Genomic DNA, 18,111 nt, shown 5'->3' on the forward strand with positions numbered 1-18,111 from the left:
AATGGAGGAAGGCAGTAATACAGTTCCTTTTTTCTTTTCTCATTCTTATTGGAAGACTATTTTAGGACTCCATTCTTTTAGTTACAAGAAAGCTTCATCAGATCTCCAACCACATTCTACTTATGAGTATATTTTCTTTTACACCTAGTTTCTTTATATTACATATCTTCCTTGTTTTTCATTCTCTTGCAGCATCTCTTTTGCTAAACTAAACAAGGAAAGCATTTATTCTCCTTCAATATTCATTCTTAAAATAATCTCTAAGTTCTCCTTAATGTCCTGGTAGCCCTGCTTTGAATATGATGTACTCTGAGTTGTTGTTTTTAAATAGTGTCCTAGATTGTGTGCTGTATTTCAAAGGGCATCTTCCCAACAATTTGTAAAATGTCACATATACTCTTTCTTTAGAATGTATCTTGACCCATGCATCTTAGTCTTCATGTCCACAGACAAGAAGCAAGGCAGCAAAAGTCTGTTTGCCTATGCCAACAGGAAGTTTCCTACTGACTTCAGTGCACTCAGAGTTATTCTAAACCTTCTTCTTGGAAAAACAAATCCATTCCTTTATTATGCTTTGGTTTTTATAAGGATTCACAGAAGGTATTCTTAAAATTAATGGGTTTGGGTATCAATAAATGATAGGGTGCAAAGTGAGCCATTTGCAAATGGTTGCCTTTCACCATATTGGTGCAGGTGAAGTTGATCTTATTTCTTTCTTGAAATTCAAACACGTAAGAGTACAACTTTCAAGACATCCTCAAGGGAATTGCAGATGCTCAGAACTTCAAAGCACCACTGTTTGAAAGCAGACAATTGACTGAAAAAAATATTTGTAAAGAAAGAAGAGGAAAAGAAATGTGCTTGTTGACATAGAAGATGATAAAAATGACAGAATTTCCATCTTCAAAATCCACAGTTATATCTCTCTGATGAGAAGCACACTAGTGTTTGAGAACTGCAAAAGCAATTGCAGCACATTACATTAAGGATGTGTGGGTGATTTCTTGGGAAAATTGGAATACCTGCTACTACATTTAAACTAGTATATGAAAGTTAATGCCAGAGAAAAAGTTTATAAATTTAAAATATGTCCTATATGATGTAAGTGAACTCTAAGATAAAGGATTACTTGAATTGCACTTATGCTGCTATTACGCATAACACACTAATAAAATCAGTTCTGAAGCCCGATTGTCTACTCCTGCACATCTAACACTGCTACAGAATGTGTGAAATAAAACTGGCTTACGTTTATTTTGCAGAACTGCATGCAGTTGCTCAGGATATGAGGTAGCGAAATTCCATTATAGTCTGGTTGTTACTAATTTGCATAAGTAACTACTAATTTTTTTCAACACAGTTTCAATCTAACTTCTTTTCACAGTTTTTTACCTTTGAACAATACAAGAAGGTACTGGGATATGCATCATTGCCACCAGGACTGGTACGTATGAATACAGAACTCCATGTTCCAATGCAGTATGTGTCTGCTGAACACTCTGTCTCATCTGCTTCCTCTCATAGAAGCCCAAAACTAAAGGGTCCAGCTCAATCCAGAGTTTTTCAGAACAGAATTGTCTCTTGAAAACATTGATAAGGATTTATCAAAATTGATATATGTTTTTTTATCAAATGTCCTCAAAATAATTCCCTACAATATCATAACACTCCTTAACATGGATAATAGCAGCCACTATGAAGAGTCAGTATACAGCTTGTCTTTGTTCATTCTTACAGCATAACGAAAAAAGTTGAACATTATCAATATTTATTTATTCATGTCATAGTGTCTAGTTTAACACTTCAACCTTAAAGTGCTGTTCTCCAAGGTGCAGTACAAGTATAATAAAAATACAGATCTCAATCTTATTTTAAAAGCTTTATGAAAGAAACCTAAGTTATTAATAAGAAATTGTTACTTTCTTTGAAGTAAAGCAAAACTCTCTTGTCCATCAGTGGAATTAGGAATTCTCTCAAGAAATACTTGTTTAAAAGGAAAATGCAGGGTATACATACATGCAGAAATGTTTAAATGCTAAGATGTAGCTCACATATGTAATCTGGATTCTCATGTGTAGGTCTTAATTCTGCTATTATGCTTTAGGAGTGAAACACTTTTTATAAGAACTACTGCTTTCTGTGGTGTAAGAATGTAAATCATAGTAAATATGTATTTTTCACAATGATTATATTACAACTTTTGGAAACAGCTGGTCTTTTTAAGGCTGTGCTATAAAGGTTTTGGTAATTTCAAGTCTCTTTTAAAGAGTATTGCTTCCATTTACATCAGTGAATGGTCATGGAAATCTATTTACTAAGTAAGCAAGCTCTTCCTCTTAATTATTCCACTGGCCCTATAGCAGTCTCTCCTATTTTATCTGGTATTTTTCAGCAGTTCTTGTCCTTAGGTGTCTATAGAGACACTGATATTTGTTCTCTAGCAAGTGGAAAGAAACGAGCTGAAGGTTCTATGGTACCCGAGCACTTTTTGGAGAGGAAGAAAAATAGGCTGAAAACTGGTAAACATACAACAGCTGCCCAAAAGCTGCCCTGATTCATAGAACAGATACAACAATGCTCAGAAAAATCAGAAACCCCTCACATTTTTGGTGCAATACTGTTACTATAGAAGTGTTTTTGGTCCTAAGGTAGTGAGGGTAAAAGAAGACTGGGGGGGATTCTGGTCTAAGGCAGGCAAGATGTTTCTAGGTACCTCAACAGACCTCATATCAAGGCAATATTTATTATTAAGAGACAGATGTATACATTAGCGCCATCTTCCTAGTGGCTTCAGTCCCATGGTTGATGATGAAATGTTCCCATCTTACTGGAAAAATTGATTTGTTGGTAATACAATCTTCTCCAAAGGCAGTAAGAGTAAGTTTGCCACTACCCTTCTAACTTACCATTCCTCTCTTTCTTGAGCTCTCAGGAGTCCCTGCTCAAATCCCTCTGTGTTAAGTAAGTTATTTCTCACTATTGTTTTTTCCATTACTATTGGTCTCTTTGAATTTCAGCAAATGTACTCATTATAATGTATGTATATTTTGTATATTTTTCAGCATCTAGAGTGTGGTGGTGCTTAAATTCAATTCCAGTTGGGTTTTATAATTTGTGTTTTATAATTTTGTATTTATTTCTATTGTTTAAGATGGCCTCTCCTTCCCTCTCCTTCTCTCCTTCCCTCAGACTTTCCTTCCCCCCCCAAACCTTCCCGCCAAAATCTTGGTTGTCCTGGTAACCCCATCCCATAATAGTTGTTTACCACTTTTCGGTTACCTGTCAATCTTTAAGTTATATAACTTCCCCACCCCCTCATCATGTATTCCTCCTCCCCAAGTTACCTGTTACTGGTTCAAAAGTTGTGCATCCCCTCATTATACGTTGGCAAAGAGTTTTAATTGGTCCCACGCGATCCCACCCCCGAACCTACTCAATAAAAAGCCGTGCCATCTTGAGGCCAGCGTCTCTCTTCGGAGCGCTGCCTCGGGGACATGCATCCCCTTGTTGCACCTTCTGAGAGTCCCGCCTTTCTATTCTGCGCACCATCCGCACCTTGGTCGAGTTTGCCCACGCCTCTGGCAAAGTGGCCCCTGGATGTAGTGGCGGCAGGGCTGGCCGGAACTGCACCCATTGGAAAAAGCCGAACCACTGCAAGCTGGCGCCCAACGTGGGGCTGTCACGCGTGGGCGGACATCTGGCAACTCGACGGCGGCGGCACTGACGCGGCGCACGCGGTTTGAGGGCGTCGCGATCGAATCCGGTCCATCGGGACCTTTTACGGATTTTTCATTGTCGTCGCGCCTCCTGGTGGTCAGTTGCGCTCCCGGGAGGAAGAAAAGGATAGCTTTGCAGCACCCAGCAAAGTCCTTTTCAGTGCGGATCGGATCCCAAACCAAACCGCCGTTTCCACGCAGGAACCAGGGACGGGTAAGCGAGTGAGCCCCATCGCCCTCACCCTACCCAAAAGGGGAATCCAGCCCAGGAGAGACTGTCCTGGGGGGATCAGCCGCGCGGCGCCCGGGGGGGGGTTGTTTTCCTCTCTCGGGTTTTACTTTAGGTTCCTGTTTTTATTTCGTTTTGTTGTTTTATGTTTTAAGTTTTCGCGGCTCTGAGCGGGAAGCAGCTCGCTCGGGTATCGGGGGGAGCGACACGGGCGCGCCGCGGCAGGTATCGGGAAGCCGCGAGGCAGGAGCGACACGGCTGAGCCCGTGGTGTAGTGGTTAGAGCTCTGCGCTTTCGCCGCGGCGACCCGAGTTCGAATCCCGGTCGGGGGACCGGGTTCGCGGGATCGCGGGAGCGGCGCCGTGCTCGTTTTTTTGCCGGCCCGGGCGCGGGAGACGTAGGTTCGAATCCCGGTCGGGACCGGGACCGCGGGAGGCGCGGAACCCCCGCTTTTTGTCTGCGCACGGGCACAGACGGGGTTTAAAGCGGGTTTTTTGTTTTACGCGGCACCTCCGGGGGGGGAGGCAGCGGCGGGGAGCTGCCGACCGGAGTTTTTTGTGCTGGAATTCGGTTTTTAGTTTATTTTGTGTTGCGGAACGGTTTGGAAGTGAAAAATGGGTGCCAGGCTCTCGGCAGAACAGAAAGACGTTTTTCGTTGTTTTGTTGGTGTTCTCAGTTTTAATAAGGTTAAGTTTTCTAAGGGGGAACTGAAGCGTTTTGTGCGCACGCTCTGTCTGCACTTTCCCGGAACGGACCCGGAAGTTGTGACGCAGCTCCGATATTGGAGCCCTGTCATCTTAAAACTTACCGATTTAGCTGCCGCTGGGGACAAAAATGCGGCGAAATACCTGTTCTGGTCGCGGCAAATTCAAACTGCCGTGAAAAACATGAAAGGAGTGCAGAAAGAGCAGTCTCCCGGAGGAAGCTCTGTTTCCCCCCGTTGCTCCCGCTCTGTGTCCCCCTCCCCTTCTCCCCGCCGTGGCATCCTCAGAGGTGCAGCGGGCATACCCCAGCCCGCCAGCCCTGGCGCTCTCAGGACGCCATCCCCCCGCCCGGGACAGACAGGGCAGTCTGCCCGGGACCTCCGACGAAGCACTGGCCATGCTCCCGAGGAATTTTCCCTTCCCCAAACCTCCCTAAACAAACCCCGAGTTCAGTTCAGTGTTAGTGGAGAAGAATGCACACAAAACGCCCACGCGGGGGGCGCGGGAGGCGCCGGCGCGGAGCCGCTCGGCGCCCGCGCGGCAGGCGCGGAGCCGCGCGGCGACCGCGTGGCAGACGTCCATGCGGAAGAACCGCATGGCGACCGCGTGGCACGGGCATGCGCCGCCCATGCGGCAAACGCACGCGGTGCCCATGCGGGAGGACCGCGTGGCAGCCATGCGGCAGAGGCGCAGGCACGCAGTGCCCGCGCGGCAGAGGCGCGGAATGGCGGCGGCCGCATGGCGCGGTCGTTCTCTTTGTCCGCCCTGCCCGCCGTCCCGCTGCCGGAGGCGCCGCTCGCCGCCGCCGCCGCCATGGCCCCGTTCCCTTCCCCTTCCCAGTCTCCCAAGTTTTCCCCCCCCAACCCTTTTCCGTCCCCCTCCACCCTTCCCCGAGGTTGTCACTGTTCTGAAACCCCTTCCTATGACCCCCCCACCTGCCGCTCCTCCCGAGTCTCCACCCAAAACCACTCCTCCGAAGGCGTGCCTTTCCCAGACCCTGGCACGCCCCCCTCCCATCGCAAGCCACTCCCCTCGGTGACGCCCAAGTCCCGCCCACTGCCTCCCGGTTCCCACGCCCCTTCTTTCGGTTCCCACGCTTGGGGCAAGGAGGGGGAGGGGTGGGATCCAGGAAGTGATGGTCCCCATGTCCCTTCTATCGCTCCAGTTACCTACAGGAGGGGTAGGGGAGGGCATGAGGAGGCAAAGTGGCAGCAGTTGTCCCAGAATGTTGTCAGGGAACTCATGAAGGCCCTCAAGGAGTACGGCCGCATGAGTCCGTACTTCCTTGGTTTGTTAGATGGCCAAGTTACCGGGAGTGAGGTTGTCCCACATGACATCAAGTACCTTTTCAGGTGCTTGCATTCCAGAACTGAGTATCAGCTCTGGTTTGCAACCTGGAAAAGGCACTTGCAGGACGCTCTCCCAGGATGGTCAAATGACCCTGACACAGCTGTGGACAATGATGGAAACAGGATCACGCTGTCACATGTGATGGGTGAGGGTGAATGGGAGATGCCACAGAAGCAAGCTGAAAGCCTCCCAAAGCCGTTGTTAAGGCAAATTGCTCGTGTTGCTGTGAAAGCGTTTTCCACCATGCGGCCTTCCGGCCCCATGGAATCGTATTCAGATGTTTTTCAGGGACCTCAGGAAAACTTCCTGCTGTTTGTGGAAAGGCTAACGGTAGCCATAGAGCAGCAGGAAGAGGACGAAGTGGCAAGGGAGAGGCTGGTCACGTCGCTGGCGTTCAGGCACGCCAACGAAGTCTGCAAACAGGCCATGCTCACCCTTCCACGGATTCCCAAGCCGACATTACAGGACTATGTCGAGGTGGTAACTGAGGTGGTCCCGCTGATGACATCAGCAAAGCCTGAAAGGCCGGAACAGCGACGGAAAACCGTGAATGCAGCAACCACAGAGACCCCAACCATCCATCAGAACAACGCGGCCGTGGTACCAAAAGGGAGGCGTCCATCTGGAAATTCAGCTGACAGGCCTTGCGCCTTATGTGGCAAGCAAGGACACTGGTGGCAGGCTTGTCCCCTGAGACGGGAGTTTCAGGAATTTAAACAAGCCAAAGAGGGAGGAGGAGAAAATGGGAGAGGAGGACGCTCCCAACAAAAAAACGAATAAGGGAGCGCGGAGCCACCCAGTGCGATGACCCCAATCGGGTGGCCCAAGCCGGGGGAGGAGGAATGGGGAATGATGATTTGAGTTGTACCGGACATGACATTTTAACGGACTTGACTTTTTCTTCCCAGAGGCAGCAGAGGAGCCCTCTGAGAGGGAATTCACCGGACAAGACAAGAGACTCTCCTTTGAGGAGTCTTTCACCTGATGATCCTGACCCGAATGTGCCTGTTCCTTTCACAGGAAAGTCCTTGACAACAACAAGCGAGGGAGTGCCCTTTCATCTTCAGTTGTCTGATGCCCTGTGGATCCGTGATGATGAATGGCACCGTGTGGCGGTATCTAAAAATAGAGGTACCTGGCACAAAATTGGCACAACATATGTAGTCGTGGGGGATTGTAAACATACCCCGCCGGAGATCGAGATTGTTCCCCAAACCACTCCTGCGGATCCCAAGTGGTTTGAACTCTGGCTTCGCTGCACGACTCCACCCATTTATCTGTCAAAGGGACAGATAGTCGCCCAGGCAATACCATCACTCCCTGAAAGGGTGTGTCCTGAGGGCGACTGCAAAACCTGCCACCCCCAGATAAGCACAGTCGTGTACATTACACATGATAGACCTGAGGAGGTGTGCAAATTAAGGGTGGGCGGGGAGACCACCATCATTAAAGGTCTCCTTGACTCGGGGGCGGACATAACGGTGATCCCGGAACACCTATGGCCGTCACGTTGGCCGCTGCAAACAGTGGTGGAGCAAGTTGAGGGTGTTGGAGGCCTTCAATTGGCGAAAAAATCAAAGCACATGGTGCAAATTAAGGGGTCCAATGGGCAATTGGCAAACATCCAGCCCTTTGTTTTGAATTACAAAGCACCCCTGTGGGGGAGAGATGTCCTGGCCCAGTGGGGGGCAACAATTGAATTCCCTGACCCTCCACAAAATTTTCAGGCTGCGGTCACTGAACTGCGCCCCACCCAAAAACTGAATTGGAAAACGGATTCTCCAGTTTGGGTGGAGCAGTGGCCGCTTTCTAAGGAAAAGTTAAAGGCGCTGAATGAGCTCGTGGAAGAGCAACTCCGGAAGGGTCACATAGAGGAGACCACCTCTCCTTGGAACACCCCGGTGTTCGTAATACAGAAATCGGATAAGACCCGATGGAGGCTTCTCCAGGACCTCAGACAAATTAACGAGGTCATCGAGGACATGGGCTCTCTCCAACCAGGGATGCCTTCCCCAGCCATGTTGCCCCAAAATTACAATTTGGCCGTGATTGACATCAAAGATTGTTTCTTCCAAATTCCTCTCCACCCCGACGATGCTCCGCGGTTTGCGTTCTCAGTTCCTAACATCAACCGAGAGGCCCCGAGGAAGAGGTATCACTGGCGGATTCTTCCCCAAGGGGTGAAGAGCAGTCCTGCCATTTGCCAGTGGTACGTGTCTTCCTTGCTGACCCCCGTGCGTGCAGCTGCACACCAGGCCGTCATCTTTCATTATATGGATGACGTGCTCGTGTGCGCCCCCAACGACGACCTGTTGACGCATGCGCTTGACCTGACAGTGGCTGCACTGGTTGCTGCAGGGTTTGAGTTGCAGGAAGCGAAAATTCAAAAGATGCCACCTTGGAAATATCTTGGCCTCGAAATTAATAAGCGGACCATTGTTCCGCAAAAATTGGCGATCAAAACCAAAATTGAGACCTTAGCGGATGTGCACCAGCTGTGTGGGGCTTTGAACTGGGTGAGGCCTTGGCTGGGTCTCACTACCGAGGACCTAGCACCTCTTTTCAATTTATTGAAAGGGGGAGAGGGGCTGAGTTCCCCTAGGTCACTCACCCCGGAGGCACAGAAAGCACTGGAAAAGGTTCAAGAGTTGATGTCCACCAGACAGGCAAATCGATGCCATGCTGATTTGCCTTTCCGATTTGTCATTCTAGGGAATCTGCCGCACCTCCATGGAATGATATTCCAATGGGACAATGGGGTGACCAGCATACCCTGGAAGGACCGAGGCGGGAGAGATCCTCTTCTTATTATAGAATGGGTCTTTCTCAGCCACCACAGGTCCAAGAGGATGACACGCCCACAGGAGTTGATGGCTGAACTCATTCGGAAAGCCAGAGTCCGTATTAGAGAACTGGCTGGTTGCGACTTTGAGGTGATCCACGTACCAATTCGGCTGAATTCGGGCCAAATTTCAAAGGCAATGTTAGAGCACTTGCTTCAAGAGAACGAAGCACTTCAGTTTGCCCTGGACAGTTACACTGGTCAAATTTCAATCCATCGGCCTGCCCACAAAATTTTTAATTCGGATGCTCAATTTAAATTAAATTTAAGGAGTGTTCAGAGCAAAAGACCGCTCGAAGCCTTGACAGTTTTCACAGACGCGTCCGGAGGGTCCCACAAGTCAGTGGTGACTTGGAAAGATCCTCAGACTCAGCAGTGGGAGTCTGACGTTGCTGAGGTGGAAGGATCCCCTCAGATTGCTGAGTTGGCCGCAGTCGTCAGGGCCTTCGAAAGGTTCTCTGAACCATTTAATTTGGTAACCGATTCGAGTTACGTTGCAGGTGTAGTGTCCAGAGCGGAGAACTCAGTTCTCCAAGAAGTGACTAACATTGCTCTGTTTAAGTTGCTCTCGAAGCTGATAAGGCTGATCTCCCACCGAGAGCAACCGTTTTACGTGATGCACACCAGGTCGCACACGGATTTGCCAGGGTTCATAGCGGAGGGAAACAGGAGGGCTGATGCTCTTGCTGCCCCTGTCGCGAAGGCCCCGCTGCCTGACGTTTTCCAGCAGGCAAAGCTCAGCCACCAACTGTTCCATCAGAATGTGCCAGGTTTGGTCCGAGGGTTCAAACTAACCCGAGATCAGGCCAAGGCCATTGTGGCGACGTGTCCCAGCTGCCAGCGACATGCAGTCCCAACCTTGCATGCCGGGGTAAACCCCCGAGGGCTGAGCAGCAACGAGGTATGGCAGATGGACGTTACTCATGTCCCTCAGTTTGGGAGGCTGAAGTACGTCCATGTGTCTGTGGACACCTTTTCTGGAGCAGTCTATGCATCCGCCCACCCAGGGGAGAAAGCAGGGGATGTTGTTAAACACCTTCTCCAAGCCTTCTCTTTCCTAGGCATCCCTAAGGTCATCAAATCAGATAACGGGCCAAGCTATATTTCCAAGGAGTTCCGCAACTTCCTCCAGCAATGGGGAGTAGAACACAAGACTGGCATCCCCTACTCCCCGACAGGCCAAGCAATTGTGGAGAGGACACACCAAAACATCAAAAGAGTCCTCAATCAACAGGGACAAATTCTAAAATTGGAGTCACCCCAAATTCGATTAGCCAGGGCCTTATACACAATTAATTTTCTAAATTGTTCATTCGAACTTATGAATCCCCCAATAATTAGGCACTTTGGAGGGAACCCAAATTTGAAATTAGAATCCAAGCCGCCAGTTCTCGTCAAGGACCCGGAGACCATGAGAATGGAAGGTCCACATGATTTAATCACTTGGGGTCGCGGGTACGCCTGCGTATCGACACCCACCGGACTTAAATGGGTGCCGGCCAAGTGGGTGAAACCTTACATTCCCAGGGCCTCCAAAGGATCGGATCATCAAGTGAAAAATGTCGCTTGGCGAAGAAAAAGGAAGCCCGTTGGTCCGGAGGAAGAGAGGTCCGCTCCTTCCTTCCCCATTCCTCACTGGCTTTTTGTTAATTAATTTATTTTGTTATATTTTAAGTTACAGGAGAGACCAGTCAGATACCAACTGAGAGCCCCAGAAGGACTGGTTTGACCAATTGTTTGGAAACTGGGGACTCTCAGGCTGGGTCAATTCTGCTGTAAACACAGGACTCCTAATTTTGTTTTTGTTACTTATAATTGGAATTGCATTTGGCATCATCCGACAAGTCACTCAGCGTGAACAACGTCTGGGCCAGTGTTCCTCCCGTCAAGGAGATCGAGATGCAGCAGCTCCCGTCATGGGAAGATGAAGAATACCCTGACCCAGAGGACTTTTTCACCGGAGACTGATGATGAGAGGTGGCTCACGGAACAGAACATCTATCCCCCGAACAGACAATACCAAAAGCCATCACAAAAAAATAAAAAAGGGGGAGATGTGGTGGTGCTTAAATTCAATTCCAGTTGGGTTTTATAATTTGTGTTTTATAATTTTGTATTTATTTCTATTGTTTAAGATGGCCTCTCCTTCCCTCTCCTTCTCTCCTTCCCTCAGACTTTCCTTCCCCCCCCAAACCTTCCCGCCAAAATCTTGGTTGTCCTGGTAACCCCATCCCATAATAGTTGTTTACCACTTTTCGGTTACCTGTCAATCTTTAAGTTATATAACTTCCCCACCCCCTCATCATGTATTCCTCCTCCCCAAGTTACCTGTTACTGGTTCAAAAGTTGTGCATCCCCTCATTATACGTTGGCAAAGAGTTTTAATTGGTCCCACGCGATCCCACCCCCGAACCTACTCAATAAAAAGCCGTGCCATCTTGAGGCCAGCGTCTCTCTTCGGAGCGCTGCCTCGGGGACACGCATCCCCTTGTTGCACCTTCTGAGAGTCCCGCCTTTCTATTCTGCGCACCATCCGCACCTTGGTCGAGTTTGCCCACGCCTCTGGCAAAGTGGCCCCTGGATGTAGTGGCGGCAGGGCTGGCCGGAACTGCACCCATTGGAAAAAGCCGAACCACTGCACTAGAGTGTTTGGGGATGTTAAGTGAAGGCAATAAATGTCTGAAGTGATCATTGATTTTAACCTCTCTGAATTTTCTCAATTGATCTAAATATTTTAATACTATTTTTTTCTTTAAAACAAATTAAGGTATCTTAAAATGCTGTGCCAGGATGGAAAGCAAAGCAGTTAATATATCCATATCTATGACTGAAATGCCACCAGCCTCTAAGTAAATGGAGTTAATTCATCCTTGCAATGAATGCTAACATTTCTCTGTGTGACACTCATTCCCATAAAAACCTTTCTAGGATTGTTAACTACTAGGTGGACGTTCTACTTCTGCAATTTAAGTACTGAACTGTTTTAGTTTTTTACATGTATTTTTAAGTTAATATATTAGTGTTATGTGCTTAATGCTCAGTTCAAAGGTTTTATTCTTTCCAGTGCTGCATAACTACACTTAAGTTTGTGTTATTATTCAGAGTCCATCCAAAGATGACATTCTTTTTCCACTTTTTCCATGTTTGTGTAAAAGTTGGGTACCATATTTTCCCTTCCGGCTGAAAGGAGAATACATGAACATGTTGTTTTGATTGTTCTGGAATATGGTTTATGGCTATTGTCATATTGCCTTCATGAACTGTCAGCGTCTAATCAAAGGCTAAAGTTGTTTAGCAATAGAATACTTCTGCATTACTGTAGTCTTGCAGTTTGCATTGTATCCCTCAGTTTCACAATCTGATGTAGAGGAAGTATTGCTCCTTAACATTTAATTTTCATTTTAACATTTCTAGGCTTTTGCAGTTGCTGGCTTGGGATCTGGGTTGACAGAGGCAGTTGTGGTTAACCCATTTGAAGTAGTGAAAGTTACCTTACAGACCAATCAGAATGCCTTCACAGAGGTAGGGAAAATGCTTCATTCTCCTTTTTTCACTTTTTTGGACAGAATGCACTTTAAGGTTCATATTTAGAGCAGAATGTCTATAATATATTAGTGGATGCAAATGATTTTCCCATAAACTTAACAGAAATGGAAAAGGCAGAGACCCAATAGACAATGCCTTCAGATATGCAGAGATGCATGCAGTATTGTCAGGGGCAACAGCATCTCCACTCTAAATATTCTGTGCCTGAAATGCACCTTCATCCCTCCTGAGCAGCCAGCAAGCCAGCATGGTGAGGAATTGTAATCCAGTACAACTGGAGTACAAGTTCAACTGGAGTACAAGTACATGCTGAGCCCCTTGTACACAGCATGTTTACCCTACCAGGCTGCAGATTTCAAGTGAGCATCAAAGGTTAACAGAAAACACCACAGCCCTGTGCCCTTGATGGAGTGCAGCTGCTGTATTTTATGCTATGTTTTTTGAGTGAAACTACCTACAAGACTTCACTTTTATTAACACAAACTTGAAAATTGTTATATAGCAAGTACATTGATAATTTAAATTCTTGCTTCGCTTCAGAGTTTTGTTATTCAAATATTGCTTTCTCCAAAGAAGTCGTGCAAAACATGGTCCACCATTCTGGGTACCGCTGAAAGGGAAAAAAGATTAAAGGAAAACAGTGATTCATGAAAATCAAGTGTTCTCAGGAATGTACTAGCTTCTATTAATTTTAATGCAGAAGATGTTCCAGGATGAAGTGAAGGAAGGCAGTAATACAGTTCCTTTTTTCTTTTCTCATTGAATGAAAATAACAATTATCAAATTATCCTTTTCAAAATCTTTTGAGGAATCAGCTGTACCATGATAGAAGTGCCAAATCACATAAGCATCACATGAAAAGGCTGCCTGAATCCCTGGTGGGATATGATTTTTGCATATTCTACTATTAAGTTTTGACTAAGTTAATACTTGCATTCTTGTTGCATTCTTGTAGCACTCATCTGCACAAATTGAACATTTTTGGGGGATGCACAGTTAGATTTATGACCTGGCTATTTACATAATCTGTTTGGGCTAAGGTCCTCAGGTACACTCTGGAAAAATACAGCAATTGATTTCCAAATGTCCTAGAGTAACTGGTACCTACTCCATAACTCATCCAGAAAAGCATTTTCTTCCAGAATAAATTTTAAGATGTTTGGTAAGCTCCTGTTCGATTCTTAATACATATGAAAGAAATGTTTATTTGCTGCAAGTCTCCAGTCTAGACATTTTTTAAACTTGGGCAGCAAAGCCACTGAACGGATAAATAATGCAGAGCAGGAGTAAAATATTTAGGATCCTGGAAGGAGAGAGACTGAAAGTAGGAAAAAGCAATGTGTGAGAGGACCTGTCTCTCAAGAAGATGATGTGATAAAAATTATGAACTATTACTGCTCCAGCAGTAGTGAGCTAAGGTTTTCTGGATCTTTCTGCTTCATGATTGTGAAGATGTAATTATGCTAGCTTAAAAAACCTCACCTTTTAGGTATAAACAAACCACTGTTATATTTTGAACAAACTATTCCTTGTAAATTTGCAAAAGATTAATGCACTTCATATGTTTTAAATTTTTTTCTACTGTAAAATTTATAACAAAGGCTGGGGTGGTTTAGCTTGTAAATTTTAGCCAATTTCTTCCTTTAGTTACAGCATCCCTTCATTAGTGACCTTCAGAATACTACAATAATCAAACTGTAGCTGTCCAAAACCATTCTGAGCATTCAGGTGAATGTTCTCTAATTTAATTTAAATGAAAAATTTCTCAAAATCCAAATAATAGTATATTATCATACAGATAAAATTGTGACAGAATGGTATTTGGACTCTACTAGAAACCTAATTTACATTGAAAATATTAACTACTTGCTCTAGGGAAAAAAAAAATCCAAGAGAAATTAAATTCTTAAATCACAAAGATTATTATATCACAGACATATTAATTTTTAATATCTCTTTTTAAAACATTAGAACTACAAAATTTGCTGTAAATTAGAAAATACTCCATTGACTTTATACCTTGATATTAAGTTCTCATTAAGAAAATGTTAAAGAACATTCCACAATAAAGCCCAACTTGAGTAAACTCAAGCCCATTGGAAGAAGCATGTCCAGAGGTTATATTATACAACATAAGGCATTACCATGCACTGTTTTTCTAAAAGGTTTAAGTAAAGTGTGTACCTATCCCATTGTGGAGCTTTCATACTACACGATGAAACCTAATGCAGTTCACATATTTCTTTGACTATTGTATAGAAACAATAAATATATCTTGTTTAAAAGGAACAAGGAAGAGCATGAGCCCATACACTCACACCCAGACTCCAGCACACCCCCAAAGCAAATATTCACACCCTGCAGTGACAGCTGAATTGTTCTGTGGTAGCAGATCATCTTTCGAGGGCTGATAGATTTAAAGAGGAAAGCCACCATAAATCACGTATCAGCCCTTTTGTAATGTGGATTGCTGTGGGTAAAAATAATGGTGGCTTTTTGTTAAAGTAAACTGCAAGAAGCCCAACACCATTTTGTTTGGCTTTCCTTTTTTTTTTTTTTTTTTTCTTTCCCTTTAGCCCTGGATAACTCACTGACTTATAGAAGCTGCAAGTGTGATGATTAAAATCTTCTCACTTGACATAAGAGTTATGATTAATTAAACAAATACAATTTTCTGCTTTATGATCTGACTCCAGATTCCACTGATTAGGTCTATATTAAGTAAAAGCCAACATCTGTGTGAAGTGCATTAACTCCAGATGTTTGTACAATAAATTCCTCTGTCTAACGTCCTTCCATCATCAATGATGAACCGCAGATCTTCTATGGCTTCATCAGTTGACATGATGACACCTCCTTTGGTAAAAGGGAAGTGCTGTCAAAGAGAGTCCTCTTTGTTACCAAAGGACTGAAAAGGGAAGTCAGGTGTAGACATTGCAGGTGTCTATATTTGGACTTATTAATCCCATCTCAGTTGTTCAGCAAGAGACAGACCTCTGAGTCATGAGTAAATCCATATTCAAGAAAAGAGATACCAAGGGATGCCTTAATATTGAAGGTTTCCGTATTATTTCTGTATATGCAACATACTTTTGGAACACAAAAAATGGATCTTATTGCTATATCCATGCTTAGTATCTCTATTTTAGAATAGATTCTGACTTGAATTCTTGGGAGCAGATAGGAAAGTAAATTTTAGTAAAATATATGCAGAGCATTAACAGGATAGTATTTGTTGTGAAATATGAAAAACCAGAATGAAACTTTGTATTAAAGATTAAACTCTTCAGTTGCCTAAATAAGCAGTCATATGCTGTGTCAGGTATAGTAGCATCATTTGGCTGATGTTGATCTACCACAGTGATATTTTGAAATGGAAAGCTATTAAACAAATAAGTGTATTGAAATTAGTGGTATTCACAGTGGTGTATTCAAAATTCTTCTATATTTTCATGTTTGAACCTCCTAGTGGAAGTCGTGTTTTGCCTTTCTAATTATAGATTTGGTTACCCAGAGCTTCATGGCTTTATGGGTTTTTTTGGCTTTATGCTTTGGAGAAAGCCAAACTCTATTCAACGACTTTTTGAAAGTAATGTTTCTATAATGCTGTTAAAAAAATGTAAAATATTCAGAAGGGGAATAGCTAATTATGACTATCACAGTATATTTTAAAAAAAAGATGAAAGGTGCATGTAGTCAGGGAGATTCTGTCTGATATGAGACAGTTTCTTCCTTTTTGACTTTTATTAAATGGAAATCTGTTACAGTACTATTCTTTTACAGTACTCAAATCCTGCTTTCCTCTTATTCTGTTATAATAAAAATGAGGAATCTTTTTTTAATTAAAGTTGTGATTTTTATATGGTCACAGGAAAGGGAAAATAAAAAATTGAGTGATACTTAATATAAAATTACAAGAATTGGCAACATTGGGTTTGTCAAGAGGATGAAAATGATGCTATGTTTATTGTTTTCTTTTTGTAAAGATGATCTGTTCCTTCTTTTGCTTAACTTGTGTAGCAACCATCTAGCTTTGCTCAAGCTCAGCAGATCATTAAAACCGGTGGTCTGGGCTCCCAAGGACTCAACAAAGGCCTTACTGCAACACTGGGCCGTCACGGAGTTTTTAACATGGTTTACTTTGGATTCTACTTCAATGTGAAAAACATTCTTCCAGTCAATAAAGTAAGTTCTTCATACAGTGCACTAGGCAATCAGATAAGAAGTTTGACATTTTAATTCACAGTCTGTTTTTCTGTGCAAAGCTATTGTATTTAGTGATAACCAGTGACTAACCTAGCTCTGTTTTGCAGAAATCCATAGCATTTCAATGGAAGCAAATTAAGGGTTTCATCTTCTCACTTTTTAAGCAAAGCTGAGTGCAGTCATATTTGAATTATCATTTTTATGAATTTCCCTTTATAGCGTCATAGCAGTGCAAAAAGGCAATAAATGAGATACAGACATGTTGTGCTTATGTTGGGTACTTTTTTTCAGTGGCAAACTGACTTAGAAGAGAAAAATCAATTTCTATAACTTCTGTCAGTATTCAAAAAGGAGCTAAGTTGGCAGAGGTCGCCAAGCTGCAGTATGTAGGTTATTCAGGTTCAAGCATTGGACCTATTAACTTAAAAGAGAGTTCAATGTAGTATTGAAGGATGACAGGGAAGTTTCATCCTTATGGGAGAAAGACCAAAACAGGATGTAAAGGGTCATGTACAGGGACTTTATGTCATTTATAATTAAAGTAAAAAAATCATTATAGCTGTAATTTCACTTACAGAAATTTTGATAGTCCTATATTACTTTAAATAACAAAGGAAGCATTCCCTTTACAACAAAAGGAAATTTTACTAATGAAAACATAGTAATATTAGCAACTTTCTTAAAGACTGTGTGAGAAACAACTAATGGTTCATTAATGATTCCAGCATGCTACTTATTGAAGTCTGTTTTCACTAATGTGATTTTTAGATGATGACAGTTAAACAGTCACAGGTGTAATATGTAGTGATATACATGTAAGAAGGTGCAATTCACATCAAAAGGGATCGGTTTCTATTCCCAGATGAAGTAACACCTCTTTTTTTCCTGCACTTCTGAGTAGCCTGGTATTTTTGTTGGCAGTGTTGTGTAAATGGAGAAAAGCTCCACTTCTTATTTGCAGATTATTACAGTAAATTGAATTGTTCAAGAGCAGCTGACCCACAAGTTTCTACAAGTTTCTTGCAGTGTATCTAAGCATATTTTACAGTGTACTTTAGTCACACATTCTAAAAACTCAAGGCACAAGCATAGCTTGTTACTAAGATAGGAGTAAACACTTGTGCTGATCAAAAGATTAAAAAATCATAATCACTATGCAGAAAATTCAAGAAAATATCCAGGTAAGGACAGAGACTAGTGTGCAGCTCCTATGGGAATCATGGGAAATGTTCTTGCATAGGAATTGAATAGAAATAGTATTTGGCATAAGCATGTTTTCCTAGCTTTTCAGATTTTAAAAAACTAGGAAAGAGGCATTATATTATTAGAAAGATTCAGAGCTTTATGATCTAAAGGAAATTAATACTTTATATAGATTTTGTATGATGCAGAAAAAAATTAACATCTGTATTATGGGTTTAAATATATGTAGAAAAAAAAAGGGAAATCATTTCAATGTCAGCCAGTGGCCCAGCTGTCCTTAAATATCAGCAAAATCAAAAGGCAATTTAATCATTG

At 43.6% G+C, this 18,111-nt stretch overlaps 1 protein-coding gene across 3 annotated transcripts in view; it reads left to right on the plus strand.

The window, feature by feature from the left end:
- Positions 1-18,111, plus strand: part of SLC25A21 (solute carrier family 25 member 21) — a 233,069-nt gene that overhangs the window by 206,328 nt on the left and 8,630 nt on the right. For all 3 annotated transcript variants that reach the window (XM_083863535.1, XM_083863537.1, XM_083863536.1), the window contains exons 5-7: positions 1,385-1,444; positions 12,256-12,363; positions 16,408-16,572. In XM_083863535.1, the coding sequence (XP_083719661.1) occupies positions 1,385-1,444; positions 12,256-12,363; positions 16,408-16,572 (333 nt within the window). The remainder of the gene's footprint in view (positions 1-1,384; positions 1,445-12,255; positions 12,364-16,407; positions 16,573-18,111) is intronic.

The sequence above is a fragment of the Zosterops lateralis genome (assembly GCF_965231275.1).
Source record: "Zosterops lateralis genome assembly, chromosome: 6".
NCBI lineage: Eukaryota > Metazoa > Chordata > Aves > Passeriformes > Zosteropidae > Zosterops > Zosterops lateralis.